At 37.2% G+C, this 20,499-nt stretch overlaps 2 protein-coding genes and 1 long non-coding RNA gene across 6 annotated transcripts in view; 2 read left to right on the top strand and 1 right to left on the bottom strand.

Moving 5' to 3' along the window:
* Positions 1–6,552, top strand: part of LOC111870947 (ABC transporter G family member 23) — a 43,731-nt gene extending 37,179 nt beyond the window's left edge. For all 3 annotated transcript variants that reach the window (XM_023863620.2, XM_023863621.2, XM_023863619.2), the window contains 4 exons: positions 1,560–1,648; positions 2,758–2,934; positions 4,273–4,359; positions 6,158–6,552. In XM_023863620.2, the coding sequence (XP_023719388.1) occupies positions 1,560–1,648; positions 2,758–2,934; positions 4,273–4,359; positions 6,158–6,372 (568 nt within the window). In that variant the 3' untranslated portion in view covers positions 6,373–6,552. The remainder of the gene's footprint in view (positions 1–1,559; positions 1,649–2,757; positions 2,935–4,272; positions 4,360–6,157) is intronic.
* On the bottom strand, positions 10–10,452 carry LOC111870950. The gene is made up of 3 exons (XR_002843955.2): positions 10,260–10,452; positions 3,346–3,505; positions 10–389 (listed from the first exon to the last, which is right to left on the bottom strand). It is a non-coding gene; the product is annotated as an uncharacterized LOC111870950 (long non-coding RNA).
* Positions 10,453–10,481: 29 nt separating this feature from the next.
* Positions 10,482–14,163, top strand: LOC111870949 (ADP-ribosylation factor-like protein 3). 2 transcript variants are annotated; one of them, XM_023863622.2, is made up of 4 exons: positions 10,482–10,541; positions 11,235–11,495; positions 12,557–12,793; positions 13,495–14,163. In XM_023863622.2, exons 1-4 carry the CDS (start codon positions 10,509–10,511, stop codon positions 13,534–13,536), a joined length of 573 nt encoding a protein of 190 aa, XP_023719390.1. In that variant the 5' UTR covers positions 10,482–10,508; the 3' UTR covers positions 13,537–14,163. The 2 variants fall into 2 exon arrangements, with proteins under 2 accessions (XP_023719390.1, XP_023719391.1); XM_023863623.2 differs by having other exon boundaries at positions 10,526–10,638.
* The last annotated feature ends 6,336 nt before the right edge of the window (positions 14,164–20,499 follow it).

Raw genomic sequence — 20,499 nt, 5'->3', positions numbered from 1 at the left:
TAAGTCATATTTACAATTCAAAACTGGAACTATGGTTTTAGCATATGAAGAATATAGGGTTTCTAATAATAGTGATACTTAACATTGTAATACTGACTTCTTACATAGGGAACAAGTGATCTTTGAGAAAGTGAGACCCATTGCTTCTATACAATGGAATAAACCACATTTTACAAACTTAGTAAGCTGCTTTCATCTTGTTTATTGTTTACATGGCTTATTTTTCATCAATGAAGATGGAGGCATTATGTTTCTCCAAGATGTAGGTGAAATGCTAGACTGCATGGCATCATATGCCAAACTATAGTATCCTTCAAATAATAGCTGTTGTCTCACAACTGACGTGTAGCTGCTCTAAGTTACTTAGTCACATTTTATCTGTGGTGGTACTACAATAAGACACAACACACAAATAACACAAACAATAAAGGAATACAATGCAAATACAATTACAACTACAATTAATAAATTAATATTAATAGAAATAAGTATACTATACACTAAACAGTAATAGTAATGAAATATGAAATGTCATGAGCTGATGCACCCACATTTCACCATTACTTTCCCTTAATTCCACTTCACATCCTCAAAACAGTCAATTTCCCTTACTTCACTTCACTTCACTTCACTTCACAGAATTTTCAGATGATTTCTCCCACACCTTCACTTCGCCTTGTTTATCACTTTCCTAACCCTTTTCCTACAAATACTTGGTTCCAGAGCTGGGTGGTCCTATTTACAAAGGAATATTTTCTGATATGTCTTTTGCTTCCTGCTCCTAATTTTCTTATCATGATGGTCTTTGTAATCTTTCACCTATAGCCTTCCAAGCCTGTTCTCCTGTGCACGCTTTGAAGAGAGCACATATGCGAGCTATCTTCCTGCGCTGTGTCAAGGCTTCCCAATTTGAATCATTTCTATGATACCATGCTTTGCACACAGTCTAGCACATTTATCTGTTCCTGTAAGGATCCCAGCATGCTGCCCCATATTCAAGAATCGGACGCAATAGTGATGTGCAGGCTACACTTTTAGTGTTACTATTTCCCTTTTTATGAATGTGTATTGTAAGATGAAGCGCCTTCCAGGCTTTTTTAACTGTTTAATTAACTTGATAAAAGGATAAATTTGACAACTTACTGTTTCAGAGAGGTAAGATATCTCAAGGCTTGGGTGCACAGTGAGATGAAAAGAATGTGTATATTCTGATTATAAAAGGCTCTGATGAAAGTGGACAACACTTAAGTTAACTGGATTTCTGGCCTTTGTCCATTATCTAATATTCATTAAAGACACAACATCACAGAAATGACATCTTTCCATACTCAGATGGAAAGGTGGGGAGTTTATCACATGGATCCATTTAGCTGATTACCTGTTTCTAATGGACCCAAGTGAGTAGGTGCCTCCCTGCTCTTCGGCCCAAGAACGGAAACAGATCCAGTTTCCGAAATGTTGTGTTCTGTTAGAATACAAGAAAAAGGACAAGTGCAGAAACTCATTACTCCATGTATATATAGCTTGAACATAAATGATGACATTTGTCTCTTCCATAGCATCATTTTCTTCCTGTCTCTTGCACTGACAGCTGGCTCAATGATAATGGAGAGGAAGGAGGGATTGCAAGAAAGGTGCTTGGTTTTGGGTAAGACGCTTTGCCCCTCCTATGCTACTTGTCGCAGATAATTACGCTGTCAACTTTTGGTTACATTTTAAACAATTACAGTCATGGGATTCAATGATCCTGGCACTGCTTGCATGACACAGCAAGACACAAAGTAGGTTGAAAAATATAGCACTGTGACAGTCAAATAAAATTTCAAGGACAGGATTACTATAAAAGAAATGGACACTTTCAACGTTTTATAAAAACCAAAGTATTATTGATATAACCAAAATACTTACATGGTTTTTAGTATACGAGTATGTCTTTAAGTCTGTGTGAGTAAGTTACAAATGTTCTATGTGTGGGCCTTTTGTCAAACAACAGATATCAATACGATAATCCAATTCATTCCAAACACACATTTCTTTTATAGTAACCCTGTTTAACATAGACCTACATCTGGTAATTCCAACCTATGGCTGTCAGCCAATGGTGTTCTGAGACAGACAGTGCTGGGCGCTGATGTGTGCGTTAATCAAATCCTGGACTGTAGTTTGAAGTTTTCATCAATCTATAGTGCTAATTTTTTCCAGAAATTTTGCAGTGTGTACCTGTAATTATTTGGTTTGCATCCATCCAGTATAACAAAAACAAAAATTTGAATTTTAGCTTAAACATTTTTACCCACAATCGGAGAGAAACACGATGTTGGGATTCAGACAATTTCAATTTCTTCTGAAAGGGGAGGCTCCTTGGAAAGAAAGCTGACTATAAAAGGGTTAACTTCGGGAAAATTGTGAATGTCTGTTGATAATGATGATGGCTGTTTTGATTATTTCAGACATTTTTCATTATTATACATAGTGCAGCATTTTTTTATTGAATACTTGAAGTAAAATTAAGGATTGAATCATAATGTTAAATGTCAACAATTAATTCTGTTATATAACGTTCTGTTTTTTCGCTGTAAATCCAAGGTACCATTGACTTTCTCAACATAATAATTTTCTTCACACAGCTTGAGAAAAGAACACAAATTCCTTCATACTTTTAATATTACTTTCCCTTGGGTAATAAAACTCTGTTCTTATTCAACTGTGTTGAATCTTTTCCTTGTGTCCCTTTTATTTAGCAATTTTTAATCACAGGTGTCACTCCACCTGAGATCCTCTTCTCACATGTGGTAACGCAGTTCGTTGTGATGGCACTACAGACCTTGATGGTGCTCGTCTTCTCCTTTGCCGTGTTCGATATTCTGTGTGCTGGATCTCTCTTGTGGGTTATCATTCTTACAATGCTCAGTGGGCTCTGTGGTATGTGCTTTGGTAAGTTCCCAACATATATACAAGTAAAATTACTCTTCAGTATTACTATGCCATCTATAAAGTGATTGAATGACTGGAATGTTTATTCCCTACGTGAACTTGAATATTTCTCCTCACTATCATATCCACATGGCCATGCCATAGCTCAAGCGGTTAGTCACTGGCTTCTCACCGCAGCAGCCCAGGTTCGATCCTGAGTCTGGTCAAGTGGGATTTGTGGTGGACAAAGTGGCACTGGGGCGGGTTTTCTCCGAGTACTTCGGTTTCCCCTGCCAATCTTCATTCCACCAAATTCTCCAACATCATAATCACCTGGGGCAGGTACAATAGGCCAATCAGTGGCCGCCATGCTGAGTGGACTCCACTTGGACTCCACCTCCCACTAAGCGAATTAAGAAATTAAATTATTACCATGTCCACACTGGCTCTGGGGGCCCATTCAGTGGGTATAGGACGTTCTTTCCCTGGGCATAAGTTATAGCTGCAGCATGAATCTGGCCTCCATCTAGTCCACAGGTTAAGACTGGCTCCATCCACAGTTCCCCCACTTATGAATTCTTGGATAGGACACCTTTTTGAGAGTACACAGAACTTAAAATAATAAAGACAGTCTGTGAAATATGTCATACTAATATTATCTTAACAAAACTGATCACTCAAGAAGATATACTGTAAAGATGAATCTTCTAGCTGATTGTAGTAATTCTCTCACTAAAAAGCATGATAAAGCTGATTGCAGTACCAATCTCACTAAAAAGCATGATAACTTTGCCTATGTTAATATTAACCAATGGTTGAAAGATTGCTGATTCCAAGAATCAGTTCAGAGATACTTGAAGAGAGACATATTCAGAGATAGTACACTACGTACAAGTAGATGCCTTTATGAATAATACAAGCAAGTTTCATAGAAACTGGACAAAACATGTAAAGATATTTTTTACAAGTGCTTCAATAATATGTCTGTAGTCTGATTAATAGTCTAGGAACTAAGGAGAGCACTGGGTATTTATATCTCGCAACACAATATCTTAATAACAAAGATTTCAGAAAAGTTGCAGTTGCAAGGAATATAAGGATTAGCACTTCTATCTGACTTTACTTAAATGCGCCATAAGACATTAGTAGAACTTACTGAGTAGCTGCCTGTAAGTAAGAAAATGTGATCTAAAAAGTGCAAAGCGTCAGGTGGGGCTCCACTTCTGATTTTGCATTTTGGCTAGAGTCAGAGTAAGGAGGTTCAGTTTCAGTTACAAGGAAACATTGAAACCTCAGAGAAGTTACTAAGGAAACATTACATTTTGATGGTAATAGAAATGGGAACTTGGCTGTTTTCAGGATTTGTTGTGTCCAGCTTATGTGACACAGAGCTAACCGCCACCTACTTTGCAATGGGAAGCTTTCTGCCTGTTCTTATGCTGTGTGGTAAGTTTACATCTTGAGACACATTTTTCTCTTACTTAGGGTTTGTAAGTTTCAGTCTTATTCTTACAAAACACATACAGTGGGATGCCAGTTTTAGTCGTTTATGAGTACAGGATGGGATGGTATGGATTGAATAAATCTGGCTCAGGATAGGGACCAGTGGAGGGCTCTTGTGAACACGGTGATGAACCTTCAGGTTCCATAAGATGCTGGGAAATTCTTGAGTAGCTGCAGAATTGGCGGCTCCTCAAGAAGGGCTCAGCTCCATGAGTGAGTAAGTAAGTATGAGTACAGAAATATAAAATAAAAATGGTAAAAATATGTAAAACGTTGCAAGTCATACAGCTGTATATAAATGCTATTATCTATTTGTTGTAGAAACACTGCATGTGATATAGTAGATTTTTGAAGAGTTTAGAAACAAAGTCAAAAAAAGCAAAGTCGTCCCTGTGCTTAACTAATTAAGCACTATGCCATGAAGTCATATGGGTGAGTGGATGTATAGGTCCATGCTTTCTTAACCTCAGCACTACATGGAGGTGAGTGGTCAGTTTCACCCTCCTGCTGCTTTATCCTTGGGTAAAGAGCCCCTGGTACCCACTGGATAGGAGGTTGGGTGGACCCCAGGGCCCATCCAAATGACATGGAGAAGAGAAAGTTCTTGACCTTACTGGGACTCCGACCCCCTCGGTCATCCAGCCCATAGCCAGTCACTATAACAACTACAAGATAAATGGACTGTGACTAGGAAATCTGAACACTAAAATGAAGGAATTGAAGGAATATATATTCCACTGCAAAGCAACTTTGAGTTTACAGTTTCTTGCTATGGAATTTATAGACATAGATGGGAGATCCTCCACACAAAACCTCCCTTTTACCACACTGATGGTTCTTAATAATGGGAGGGACGTAAATACTGGAACTCTCATGACTGTGTTTAACTGCAGTAGGTCATTCCTGTGATGTTCTAAGAGCAGTCAAGAAATTCCCACATTTTATGAAACCTGGAATTTCGTTACTGCCCTCACATAAGTTCAACACTGGACCCTACACTGAGCCAGTAATCCAATCAACACATGCAGGTGCTGTTTCTTGAAAATTTATTTTAATATTTTCCTCACATTTATCAGTAGGCCTCTCAAATGGCGTTTTCAGGCTTTTTGACTAATATTCTTTTCTATTATATGTCTTCTCATTCTCCATGATTGTATTATAACAGTGATACAAAGTATATATTATGATGCCTTATAATTTCCTGCAATATTAGTTATAAAACCTGAAAAACATGCAGATTTCACGATGAGTCAACACAACTTATGGGCTTAAAAGTCAAAACTCAACTTTTCAAAGACTCAGCCATACAGCCNGCAGCTATTCAACTGCTCTGAAGATGGAGGCGCTACGTTCCTCCGAAACGTCAGCCAAAACGAAGAATACACGGTGCATAAACCCAGAAGACAACTTTCTTCAGCCTTCTATATAAGTCACTTCAGATAATGTTCACTTCATGAACAAGTAAATATCATGACAATAATGAAAATAAGACTTAGAGCCATTTGAATTCTCTACATTCAGGTGAACCATGTGCTTACACAGACAGATTCTCTATAAGTCATTGAACCTTTAATTTGCACATACATGGTGTCCATTTAATATCAGAGGCAACTGCCTTAATTTATTCCAGAATTTGCTGTTTAATGCCAGAAAGTGGAGTATATTTCGCCAAAAATTAAACCCTAAATTTGGTAAGAGGTAGATTTTGTTTTGATATGAAATCCATGTTCTTCATCACCAGGCATCTGCTGGCCAGTGGAGGGGATGCATTACACACTCAAGTACGTCAGTTTTGTCTTGCCTCTCACCTTCTCAACAGAATCGCTGCGTGCCATCTTAGCCCGAGGATGGGACATCTCACAACCAGTAGTGTACCACGGTTTTGTAGCAACAGGCGTCTGGATTGTGGTATTCTTGGCAAGCAGTCTCATGGTGCTCAAATTCAGAAAAGGTTAAAACAAAGTGACTAGAAGTACTGTGGACCAATCCTATTTGCAAGGTAGAAACACTGTCAATATGTGTAGAAAAGGGAAAAAATTGGATGTGGCAAGAAAGGAAACGTGATTGCAGATGGAAATTTATGTACTACAGGAATTGCCAGAGAAATTCTGAGATAAAAAATGATGAGATATTGGACTGATTAATCAATGATATAACATCAAAATCCCGTGTAATCCTTAAATTTCGATATTACAGTATAAATAAGAATTGTCAGGTGTACTTCCAGAACATGGAGTCAGAAATGTTAACACCAAAAAATGTAAACCTCTTACTTTACCCAACTTTTTGGAGGAACCTACCACTTCCATCTTGAGGGTAAAGACTAAGCCATGCAGGAAAGGGAGAGTAGAGATACGAATGAAGACAGGAAATGAGAGATTACAGGCCATAAAAGGGTCAGGCCATTAGCCTACTCCATTTCCTTTACTCTTTTCTCTCTAACTGTACACTCTCTTCCCATGCATGGTTTACTGTTGCACTCTGAAAACTGAGGCAATTGGATTCTCTGAAATGCTGGTATCTTTCTTCCATTCTATATGGTGTCACATTCCAGGAGACAGGAACACCTCGAGCATAACTGTCAGCAGTGGTGATTTTCTTCTGTTCCTCTGTATTTTTCAGCTGTTGCTTGGAACAAGTTTTCCTTTGTAAGTTTTGAGGTTTTCACGGCAATGACTATGAAGAAAGTCGTCTTCTGGGATTAGGCGCCGTGTATTCTTCGTTTTGGCCGACGTTTCGGAGGAACGTATCGCTACTGCTCTCTGCATTCCAAGCCATTCACCTGCTTTGAAGATGGAGGTGATACGTTCCTCCGAAATGTCGGCCAAAACGAAGAATACATAGCGCCTAAACCCAGAAGACGACTTTCTTCAAGTTTTCCTTTTGTCATATTTTGAATGTATAACTTAGGAAAGCTCTTTGTTCAAAATTCTTGATTATTTAACAGTTCAGTCAGTCAAGTTAGATAGGAAGACATTTTATATGAACTACATTTTTTTCTGACATTTGCAATGTGGATAACAAGAGTGACAGTCTCATAAAATTTTCCAGTTCCTAGAATTCCTAAAATATGAATGGATATGATTGATTGTTAATTTAGAAATAACTCATTGACATGAAAGAAAACAGACAACCTCCAGTTACACTGTGTAAGAGACACGGGTACCTGAGAAGTCAAAAGGTCTGTGTGTTAACAGAATGTTCACAAGTAACACACTTGAGTACAGGAGCTTCATATGCATATGTTCCTCAGAAATTAGTGAGCTGGTGTGTAACAGAGTAAATGATCACTGTGTGAGTGGGTAATCAAGTTGGTGAGTGGATGGGTAGATGGGTGACTGCGGGTTGGCAGGTGAGAGAATGGCTGTGTGAGTATGTGGGTAAGAGGATATATAAGTCAGTGAGAGGGAGAGCAAACAAACAACTGTGTACATTTTTGGGTGTCCTTGCATGTGTATATAATACATTACCCTAAAAATATAAGAAATAAACCCCAAGAAATAAAACAAACTGATATAAGTATCAAACTGAAAACTCAAATGAATGCTATTTTACAGATGATGTTCATGAACAAAATACACATTAACAACTTAACATTTTACATTTCCATATAAAAAATGATAGTGATGTACCTATATTCAAATTTTAAGAGAAAGCTATTGGTTGAATAAAGGATGTTACTCCGTGAGAATTATTTAATAAATGAGTACTTTAGCCTAACTATATAGGTAGGCAAAGCTGTTACTGTTCACTTTTCTTCTGCGATATGACAAAGCCCTCCACGACTGGTGTTAGGGGGATGTACTTCTGTGTGGCAAGTTTATGCCTGTCACCCATGGCAAGAAGCACTATGGTATTGTGAGTGTGCACTCCTGTACTGTATCTGGTGTCGCTGTCTTCTCCAAAGTATCTACGGCTCCATGGGTAGAGTAGCTGGGTCACGAATCTGGCCACTCACTTCCATGTAGTATCCAGGTAAGTAATGGTGAAGCTATAGCTCCATTCCCCCATATCTGTTCATGGTGTAATGCTTAATTAAGCACAGGGCCAACTTTGCCCTGTTCGTCAGTCAAGGCTGACTGTGGGGACTGCCCAACCTTATATCCCGTGGGTGCCATGGGTTCTTTCCCCGGGGGAGATAAAGTGGATGGAGCATGAGGCTGAACAGTGCTTCCCCTCTTTATACTTCTTTAGAAAGGGGATGACACCGCTTCCGTTCCTGGTTCGTATGTTGCGTTCTCAACATTCATGTAGAGAATTATTTAAGAAATTAAAAATTCTACCTCTTCAATCGCAATACATATTATCGCTTCTCTTATTTGTTGTTTAGAACAAAGATAAATTCAAATTAAATTCTGATGTCTATAACATGAATACTAGACAAAAATATAACTTCCACCTACCCTCATCAACTTTATCAGTATATCAAAAAGGAGTCTACTTTACTGGCATAAAAGTGTTCAACAATCTGCCACAAAGTATTAAAAACTTGGGCAATGATACTAAAAAGTTTAAATCAGAGTTAAAGAATTATCTACATGCTCATTCCTTCTACTCTTTAGATGAATACTTCAATGTAAATAATATTAATTTTTAAGCTAAAATTGCCTGTACTTTTGTATGTAACCTTTTGACTTGTTCTGTATCCAAAGGTACTAACCTACTTAGGATTTATAGAATGTAAATAAATTCAATTCAATTCAATTCAATGCCTCCCTCCCAAGCTGGAATCTTAATCAACGATAGCCAGAAAATCTCCAGATAACTAAATAAATATTTAATACAACGAAATGAATCAATACAATACAATACAATCCAAATACAAACTTTACTCACGATGCCCCAAAACTGATGTCACGTATTTTGGGGATCCCTCGCAGTCAACGGCCAGTAGAAATAAAAACAAAAAAGAAACCTGAATTTTGGAAAAAACAAAACAAAATCTCAAGACAGAATTTCACCCACCTACCACGTCGATGGCGAGTCACTCCCTCTTAGGAAATTCTCACGAGGAATACAAGCACACTGTGTTCGCAAAAAATCAAAACAGCACTAAAAAATATTGGAGCAATACAAAACTTCAGGCAAGTAAAGTACAACACTCCAAGAAACCCCTAAATAGCGACGCTCTATGCAGCCGTCTCAAAATCAAGGGGGACGCTTGCCCTCCACAGCCAGAAGGAGAAACCAAACGGAATTTGGACTAACCAAAACTCAACAGAATTTCACTAGCTCCTCTTCAGACTGCTTGTAAGGGAGTGGGCTTGGTCCTCTACTCTGCTCTAATCTAAACAAGGTAGAAACAGCTGGAGGGGAGGGAAATCACGCGATGGACTGAAATGTTGTAAAAGTTATAGAACCCTTTTTTATTGCTAGTGGGGTGGGACTAAGTCCCTTGTACTGTGGTCACTTCTGGCCTATTGTACCAGCCCCGGATGATAGGTGAGGGTGATTGTGGAGCAATTGGTGGAATGAAGATTGGCAGGGGAAACCGAAGTACTGGGAGAAAACCTGCCACAGCACTAGGATGGGAAGACAGCAACTAACCACTTGAGCTATGGCGCGGCCTTGTAGAACCCTAGAACCCCTAGAACATAGAAGGAAGGGAAAGGGGGGGGGAGGTCAGAAGAAGAGGCCGCTGAAACGAGCCGTGAGTAGTAAGGTTAGTAAGCATCGTAGGGATCGCAAGCATGGCTCAAAGCCCTCGAAGGGCTGGAAGGTGACAAGTCAGCTGCATGCAGTACTGAGGTAAGAATGGTGAAGCTATACTTCCACTGCCCATACGTCTTCATTGCGTAGTGCTTAATTAGTTAATCACAGGGAAAACTTTACTTTTATCTTACCATTTTTGTTGCAGGACACGACTCTTTTCAAATATTTCCGCCGTTGTGTATGAGGGATTTGCTAGCGGTATCACTGTACGGTTTTGTACTCTGGGATTTGCGTACGCTTTTGTCCTTATAAACGTGGATAATGACGTATATCATACAAAATTGATACTCCTTATGGTTAAAAGAAGTTCACTCTAAACGTGACTTTATATACCTAGCATTTTGCAGAATAATTCTCGTTGTAGAGTAATTCTGAATATAATGTTGGAGACCCTGAATCGCATTGTTTACTGTGTAATAGTTTATTGCAGCGTGTTGAAATTTTAATTATAATTTTATTTCTTTAGACAGTTTTTTTTTTTGTAAATCATAACAATATAGTGATAAAATGGTAATACTTTGTGTTGTAATGTTTTAGTCAGGATTGCTTTATAAAACATTGTAATTTTCAGCTCGGAATTGGTTTTATTAGGTTACGTTCGTGGCCGCGCGGACTAAAAGACATGAACTACCTTCGCCCTCACGACCACTGGGATTGTGGGTTCGACCCCCACTCAATGCATGGATGTGTATGTGTGCTTTTATTCTGTGTTTGTGTTCTCTGTGTACGTAGCTGCCTTGCGACGGGCCGATCCCCCGTCCAGGGAGTCATACCGACTGTGTATAGGATCAAGAAACAGAAAAATCGTCCAAGGTTCAACAGAGGGCTGTAGAGCCATAGATAGATAGAGGAATAAAATCATAGGCTTTGTTCATGCACACTTGCTCATTAGTGTGTTCATGTGGCCATGACTAATACCTTTGCTGTAGGATGGTCTTTTCATTAGTCAAGTTAGGACAGTTTATGTTAGGGTTAATAACCTTAGATAAAACCAAATTTAATGAAATGTAAACTGCAGACAAAGTTACTAATCATACATTGGATTTATTAACTATAAGTATACATGTTTGCTGGCCTCTAAAGGTGTACCCTAATTCCAATTACAGGGTCTGCTATCAATTCTTCGTAAACTAAAATCTCAACCAGACAAAGAACTACGGCTGTTATTACTAGGTTTGGATAATGCTGGGAAAACAACACTGTTAAAGAAACTTGCTTCAGAAGATGTAACCCATATCACCCCAACACAAGGATTTAATATAAAGTCTGTACAGTCAGAGGGCTTCAAGTTAAATGTGTGGGACATTGGTGGACAAAGAAAAATTCGACCATATTGGAGGAATTATTTTGAAAATACAGATGTTCTTGTAAGCACCGAAAATGATTCTTTTCATAGATTATAGGTGTATCTATTTATCAGATTTCATCCATTGACAGAGAACTTACACTTTTTAGGATTTGTGAGAAATGTATTTTATTATTTGTATTCAGGAAGTACTTGGTTCATATATTGGTTAGTTACAAGTTATCCTAATTGATTTTTACCCATGTAGTTGGATGCCTTCAGTAAATAATATAAGAATAAATAAATTAATAAATGACTATGAAAACTAACTTGGGAACAGATGTTTAAAATGTTGTCACATATTGGGTATGTAACGCGACAAATAACTTCACGCCGTCTTGGATGTAGCGAATTTATTGAACACTTGCTCTTACACTTACACAATTTACAGTTTCACAATTACTGCCATCTGCAGTATCACAATTACTTCTCCTGCTGGAGTCACTGCCATGCACTCGATACAACTCGACTTGTAGCTGCTGGACTTGAATTCATACTGGATACTCAATCCTCCATACTAGTAACTCTCTCATAATTCAATCCTCACTACTACTGATTAGTGTTCGCTGCTCCTTGTTTAGGCCCGGCATGGACAACATAGAGAACACCTTGCTAGATATTGTCAGGTGTTTCTACCTACACATTGCCTAGCAATAGTCGCTGCACAGACTCGCCTGTTGAGTGATATCACAGCCTCGCAGGGAGGGGTGTATACTGAGTGTTGCATAATGATGGAAGGAGTGGGGGTATGAAACGTCACTTGCAAGAACGCAGATTTCATGTGACCCCTGCTTCCTGTTGTACCATCCACATCACAGTGATGAACTTTGTGATTTATAGAGCATATGTAGTTGCAGTGCCTCCAGACATGGTCTGTGTTACCCTTTCAGGTCTCTGCCCACCTAGGCAGTTGGATTGTCAATAAGATGGATTGGATAATTGGATGATTATGAAAGTGGTGGTCATTAGAAGGGATTTACAACTTAATGTTTGCTCCAAATTAACTGCTTTTGTTCTTGTATATTCAAAATGCTAGTATACTACAATATATTCAGAATAACCTATATCTCTGTCATGTTGTAGATATATGTGATTGATAGTGCTGACCGTAAGCGTCTAGAAGAAACAGGTCATGAACTGGAAGAGCTATTAATGGAGGAGAAGTTAGCTAATGTACCATTGCTAGTCTATGCAAACAAACAAGATCTGTTGCATGCAGCTCCAGCATCAGAAGTTGCTGAAGGGCTAGGACTTCATACTATTAAGGATCGGCCATGGCAAATACAGGCGTGTTCTGCGACTGCAGGGGAAGGGGTTAAGGTAAGTACTTAAGTGTATCATGATAATATACATTCTGCTAATTAAATCAATGACTTTTTGGTATGCTTGACACACAACTTGGCTGTGAGAAACAAGACGTTTGTTTGACAAGCATTTGGACGTGGATTAAATTGAGCTAGATCAGGGCTGTACATAATCATCTGTATTTCACTGAACAGGCTTGTACAGGGATAACATAGCCTTCTGTTTGAGAGTTACAGTGTTCAAAGTCCAGTTAGTGACTAGTGTTGTGGCCCATGTTATTAAGGGATCGATTTTGTGTTTAATTTATTAGAAAATAATTATACATTTCATAAATTTAAAAACGTCAGGTGAACCACAAGTTGGAAACCTGCCCGTTGCCAGAGTTGAGACGCTGTACGTTCTTTAGCTGATTCCTCCCCTCAAGTCTCTTCTGATTGTGAGTATGCTCACAAACGGCTAGTGTAAGCCTAAAGAAACTGACCAACAATGCCTGTGATGGGCTGAGTGGGTGTGTCACATGATGCATTATCTGATTGCTTCTCCTTGGATAAGAGAATATCACGTATTATTTTATTTTTCACAGAGTGTTAGTCAGGCTAACATAGTTAAGCTGAATGCTCTGCCACCGCTTCAGCAGTTGGTATAGCACTATAAGGTAATGGAGTGATCAAGCACTTTACTTTTCTGAACATCGGTTTATTTTGCTTTGCTTCCAGGATGGTATGGAATGGGTCTGTAAAAACATTAAGAAGAAATAGTCGTGACTTTAGCAGGATAAAAATTTGGTGAAGGTACATTATTTTCATGGTAATGAATTTTGCAACAGAAAACCTGGCTAGAATACAGAGCAGTTTGTATAAGAAGATGATAACCAGGTTGTTAGACATTTGCTTTCTTGTCATTTATATGTGGATGCACAAAAGACTGCATTATGGTTTGCACAGAAGCTCATTTTGCTTTTAGTCAAAATGTGTAGGTAGTTTATTAGTAAGTCTCGATCTTGGTGTCCCCTTAATGGACTTCTGATACCCAAAACCATATATGATTGGTCTTCAGCTCTGTCAGCGATGTAATCATTTTGAAAGTAATGCAAGTTACATCAAAGGAGAAAATATTCTGGTAGCTTTTCTTTTGATTGAAATGTCTGTGTTCCTCCATATTCCAGAAACTGCAGAGATTATGAATTTTTGCACAGAAAATTTAAGAAAAGAATATATTGTGCAGTTCTAATTTTATTTAACCAAGAACTGAAGTAAAGGAATAAGCTACTTCTTCAAAGTTTTGAAAGATAATTGAGTTTTTAAACAATTCATAAATTGTAAGATTTGAGGCTTTCACGGCGGTGACTATGAAGAAAGCAGTCTTTTGGAATTTGGCACTATGTATATGTGGTGTTAACCAACGTTTCGTTACTCTGAAACGTCGGTTAACACCACATATACACGGTGCCAAATCCCAGAAGACTGCTTTCTTCAATTCATAAATTGTTTTAAGAAATGGGATGTTTGGGTACAAAGAACTTCAATTTTAGGTTTATTGACATGACATCGCCACCTGAGTGACTTATTGGTGTTAAATCTATTCAGGAAAGTATGAGAAACACTTAAATTAACTGGTCTGCTGCTTTGTACAACAAAGAAGTTATTGTGTTGCATCTCCCATTCTCCATGACACATGAAATATGTGTTCATATTTTGTGTTTATTATCTCTAAATAGCAATTATTCCCTTGTACCTAAAATTCAATTTAAATATACGATGGGGTACCCAGAAGAAACCGAACTAATTTTTTTGTGGGCAGAGCTTCTGTAGTACCGCGTTTTGCCGCTATGAACGCATAGAGCTAACATTCCTGAGTCGATAAGCCGACTACCGTTGCTTCAGAAGGTAAGGACTAGTTTCAGCAGAGTTTATAGTGACAACTGTTTTGTGTGATCATTGTTTCTGCAATGGCTGATTTTCGTGAAGAGCGTGCGGCGGTGAAATTCTGCTTTTTGCTCAGGAAAAGTGTAACAGAAACTCTTGAAATGTTAAAAACGGCGCACAGGGATGATGCTGTGGGGAAAACTCAAGTGCTTGAGTGGTTTTCCCGTTTCAAAAATGGTGAAATGTCAATTGATGACAAACCTCGTTCTGGTTGTCCTTCCACGGCCCGAACACATGAAAATGTTGAAAAAATTCGTGAAATCATCAAGGAAGATCGATGACAGACCATTGAAGAAATTGTGGAGCTGTTGGGAGTGACTTGGAGCTCAGCGGCCAGATTTGTAGCAGTCGGGTGACTGGTTTTCCATCATGACAATGCCCCTGCTCACACAGCCCTGTCTGTATCACAGTTCTTGACCAAAAATGGTATGACCCCTGTTCCTCACCCTCCATACTCACCCTCCATACTCACCCGACCTTGCCCTGTGCGACTTTTTTTTGTTTCCTCGAATGAAAAGAGACATGAAAGGAAAAAACGACGGAGGCGCTGTCAAGCATCTCAAAAGATGAATTTAGACGATGTTTTGAAAAATGGAATAAAAGACTAGACAAGTGTATTAGTGTAAGTGGAGAGTACTTTGAAGGGGATTGAAGGTTTGTGCTTAAAATTTGAATAAATAAGTTTAAAAAAAAATAAGTTTGGTTTCTTTTGGGTACCCCCTCGTATATAATCGTATGGCTGCTGCTGGAAGTGTTGCGTGGAAGTACGCTGTAAGAAATGTGGAAAATCTTAAGGAAATTGTTAATTCACCATGTGAATAATAAAATGAGTCCTCCAGAGGTTTAAAACTTATCAGAAATTTTGCATTGCAGCACCAGCATACTAGTATTTCAGACTTTTAATAGAAAATTAGGCAAAATGACTACTATTATGTTGCCCGTAAAATTGCTTGACCTTTCTTTGGATAAAGAAAATTTTACCCATCATGTACCATTTGAATTCTAAAGGGAAAGAAAAAGTGGCAAGAATTATTGGACAGTATATAAATAAACAGCTAAATAGACAGGATAATAATATCCTTATGTTACCATGGACTGAGGACAATAAGTATCCCATTTCTTTGATGGAAACTGAGATCCCTGCCGGTGTATGGTCAACAGAAGTAATGTTAAATAAAGCAAGAGTATCCAAAAGATCTAAAAACCATCTGTAAGGACATATAATGATTTTTATGGTCGACCACATAAATAATGCGAATGTTAGGCATAAAAAACTAGGACCAGAAGTGTCATAATAATTTTGAAAATAATAATAATAGAGAAGATAAAATCAAATCCTATAAATCTGATTGTGTTCTTGATCTAAATCAATCAAGTAATCCTGCTGGTAGCCATTTGATAGACTGAAGGGAATATAAGGGTAAATCTATTCTCATCTCCTTTTCAGTGTAAATTACATTCTCAGCAACAAAATTCCTGTATGATAAATCCATACGTTAAGAATGATCTAACCATATTTCATCAGAATATATGTGATTTACAAAAAAAAAAAAATAAAAAAAAATGAAATTTTATGTCAGTTTTCATTGAAATTACCTCATGTATTATGTATTACTGAACCATTTATCCTCGTCTGAAATTTAATCAGTTTCTATTGATAATTATACACTTTTTGCCTATTATTGTAGAAAACGTGTATTGAAGGCCGGTGTGTGTAATTTTGTTAATGATCATATAACTTGCTCCAATTTCAATCTGGAGACTTATTGTGTTGACAGAGACATTGAGGTATATGCGGTTCAATTAAACCTTCTCAATAATAAATTTTATATGTTAACAATAACCATCTGGGAATTTATAAATTTAGAGCAAGCATTACAACTGCTTTACAATCCGAAAACTTACCTAATAACTTGCGGGGACACAAATATAAATCATTTAGAAGAGTCAAATAGAGTCAGGCAAATAAATGCCCTACTTAAAACATTTAACTTCGTAAACATGATTATCTTTCCCACTAGATTATGTAGAAGTACTAGTACTGCCATTGATAATATCTTTATGGATACTTCTAAAGATAGGAATTTTTTGGGGTTGTCCGATCATGAAGGTCAACTACTTACCTTAGGCCTCCCATTATTGCATAAAAAAGAACCATACTTACTCTTGTAGGAAAATTAACAATTGCTGATTTCCAAAAGCAATTAAGTTATGAGAACTGGGATGATATTTTTGGTGAGAATAATGTGAATCTCGGGAAGACAGCGACTAACCGCTTGAGCTATGGCGTGGCCCTAATCATTACAATATATATTGAGACCTAATTTTTATGTGAGATATTAGTTTAATATAAGTTTTTGATTAATAAGAGTATTGTGGTTTATTTTTTTAAATTTATTAGCAGTATATTGCTATAAATGCGTTCAATTCATGTTACTTCTTGCTGTGAACATTCATGTTTATAGTGTGATTTGCAGTAAGAGATATCTGTTTTGTTGGTTGCAGTATTACAGAATTCCAGGTAATCTCTTTTCCTTTTCACATAGTCATATCAGTATTTGATACACTGATCTCAATCTTTATGCATACTAGTAAGAATAATTATGATCTAGTCATCCGTCCATGATAGAGCAACTTCAGGTGAATGTGTTTCTATGTGTGTGTCTGAATAGTAAATAATGGGTTGATTATGTGCTAAATTTTACACCAAGTTTGCTTAAATTGACTGTTAATTGTTACAGCAATACCATAAGAAACATATTTATGTAATTTCAACTAAATGGAAGTACTAATTGCTTCATATTAAGTACTTGCATAAATCTGTTGTTCTGTGGAACCGTAGACCAGAGTTTTAACACACTTTGACACTAATTACTGTTCAGAAACTTGAATACTGATTGTAGGTATTGTGGTCTTGTAAATTCTGCTTCCAGTGTGCTGGGTATTATAATCATTTGTTTGTGATACATTTAGCATCATGAATAGACAAAAGAGTTTTATTGGATAGTACTTCCAGTGCTACTACCCAGACAAAGTTAAATTTCCATTTATGTTTTTCCATACTGGGCTGAAACATAGTTTATACTTCTGTAAGATTATAGTCAGAGTAGTTTAAAATATCACTGTTCGGAAGAAAGTTTTAAATTTGTGTTAAGTAACAATGTATTTCCTTTTAAGAGCATTAGAGCCTGACTCTCTAAAAGTAACAACTTTCCACGTTGCTCCTGTTTTTGTCTCCTACCACATCTCACAAGTCCAGTATTCTCCTAAAGTTTGTGAAGAGTGTTAGAAAAACTAACATTGTTTGTTGTGCTGTCATTGAGATGGAAAGTGTATCTGATGGAGAACAGTAAATGCCGCTTATGCAAAGCGTGCCAGTGGACAAGTGCTAATAATTCTTGATCTGTTGTGTATTGCAATGCTGTTGCTATAAGAGCAGTTGTCTGTTTTTAATATTGGGCAGTCCATAGGTTGTAGAATTCTTGGATGATAATGGGATTGACTTTGCTTTAGTAACTAAGTTGTATATGTTTGTATCAGTATATTTTGATTTGCTTTTGTCAGATTTCGCCCTTTTTGTATCATTTGGTTTAAGATGCATAGGGGTTTAAGACTGGGAACTGTTTGTGTGTGGTAGTGTTTATTACAGTGACAGTTTGGGTGAATCAGTATTAATATATAAATCATTGTGTTATTTCATAATTTTTCACTTTAATTTTGTGTGTTTGGAGCTGAGATTTTTTAATGCACAGATGTAGCGTAGTTTGTATGAGACAGTAGTAATATGCCTAACATAAATGTAGAGGTGCAGTTGTTGTAGGAAATGAGGCTTTCTTTACTGTGATCATATATACAAGTTTTTATTTATTTTCCTGGAATGTTATTTCAAATATGAATCCTTATTGGCACTGCATTGCATTATTGTAACAATGCATGCATGCATTCAACTGGCTGAGGTCTCTGTTTTTTTATACTAACACCATGACTGCCTGAGATTACAATCTGGATGCCAACCTCATAGTATCAGATGATTTAAAATCCCTTATTTCCAAAATGATGAACCTTAAAATTGTTTTTGGAGTATCTGAATTTGAATATTCACATAAAGAGCACTAATATCTTATATATCTGCAATGTGAGAAACCAGATATACATCAGGATACTGAATATTTGGTTAATTAGAGGAATCACATTTTTAGTCCACTAAATTGTGTAGAATTATTGTTACTCTCCCAGCTTCACTTTCTTTGTCTATGATTTGGGAGAAGGGTAGCAAGGGCACTTGAAAAGGTTAATGATCAGATTGGAATAACAAAAGCTGATCAATTCTGTGTTCTCTCAGTTGTGTATGCTGTCTCATTTTGTAATCCTGGCTGCTGGAGTGTGTGTTAGGAAACATGGCAGGAACAGTATAGGTTGTGTAGCAGGAGCTGGATTGTATCTGAAGAGAATGCTGATAGTGTGGAGAATGCTGCACTGCAGCTAAAAAATTTTACTCACAGATAACTCCTGTTTAACAAATTCACATGTTTCTTTAAACCCTGTTCTGTGTTCATAGGCTCTTATCACTACCATTGTACATTCATTTGACCCCCTCTGTGTCTAAAATAAGTTGATTGTTAATTAATGATAATTAAAAAGGACCATAATGGATGCATATGTCTTCTAGAAGTTGTTTGCATACATACTATCTTACCTTCAATAATCAAGAACAAAATAACAGGATTTATTTAATGTAAACAAATCTGAGTTGTGAGTCAGAGTAAATAATGTGTGTTTAAGTAATGATGAAGGAATTATATGGTGTGAAGAGCTGTATTACAGAGAGAGAGAGAGAAGCATGATTAGAATGCATAATGCAGCTGTTGCAACATAGCTGGAAATGTAACTAATAACTTGTTTCTTATGCACATGAACATTATGTATAATTTATTTTGTTGTAATAAAATAGTGAGGCTTTGAGATAGAAGATGGATCTTTATTAGAACATCTCTATCAAAGCTTGAATCCTGCTGTTTAAATAAAAGAAGTAATTGAGTGTGAATTCTTATTTTGCTAGAATTGTGGTTATCAAATTATTGGATATCATATGTTTTTTATTTTTTATTATTTTGCATGAAAGTATATTTTGGCTCTAGAATTTGCTAATGATGAGTATCTGTGTATAGATATACAAGAGTCAGCATTGTTGGTTGGTGTCATGATTTGCTGACAGTGATGGAAATAAGCTTTCAGAACTAATAATGATGCTTTCTGGATCTGAGGTAAAGTGATCAGATACTATAGAATTTTTACAGATGTTTGATTGAGTTTCTTATCAGGACTGTTTGTGCTAAGGGTTTTCATGAAGGGCACTGCCTTATAGTATGTCATAATCATCTCCATGTTTTTTTGTGATTTGAGGATTTCTCAGAGTGAAATTTCATTAGGGATTGTTCTGGATGAAGGAGTAGAAGCTGTCAGAAACAGTTTACAGGACATTATGACCGACATCCCATAGACATATCTGCCATTGGATGCTCTCCATAAAGAATTCCCTGGATTGCTGCAAGTACCGCTGCTGGCTCTGGGGGCTAGCAGTGCTATTAATGGGTTTCATTAGAATATTCTTCATGCATAATCTGTGAACTGTTGCCCCAAGTATTTGATACACTGGTGAAGCACTGCTATGGGAATGTTTTCTTTGGGCATTGTCCATTTCAGAGTGTAGCTTTGTCTGTATGGAATGGTACCTACTCTATAATAATCAGAGAAACAGATGACAGTATTTTATGTATGCATGTGGCATGTCATTTT

Source organism: Cryptotermes secundus, unplaced genomic scaffold, assembly GCF_002891405.2.
Source record: "Cryptotermes secundus unplaced genomic scaffold, Csec_1.0 scaffold1044, whole genome shotgun sequence".
NCBI lineage: Eukaryota > Metazoa > Arthropoda > Insecta > Blattodea > Kalotermitidae > Cryptotermes > Cryptotermes secundus.
This window is presented reverse-complemented; position numbering and strand designations above follow the sequence as displayed.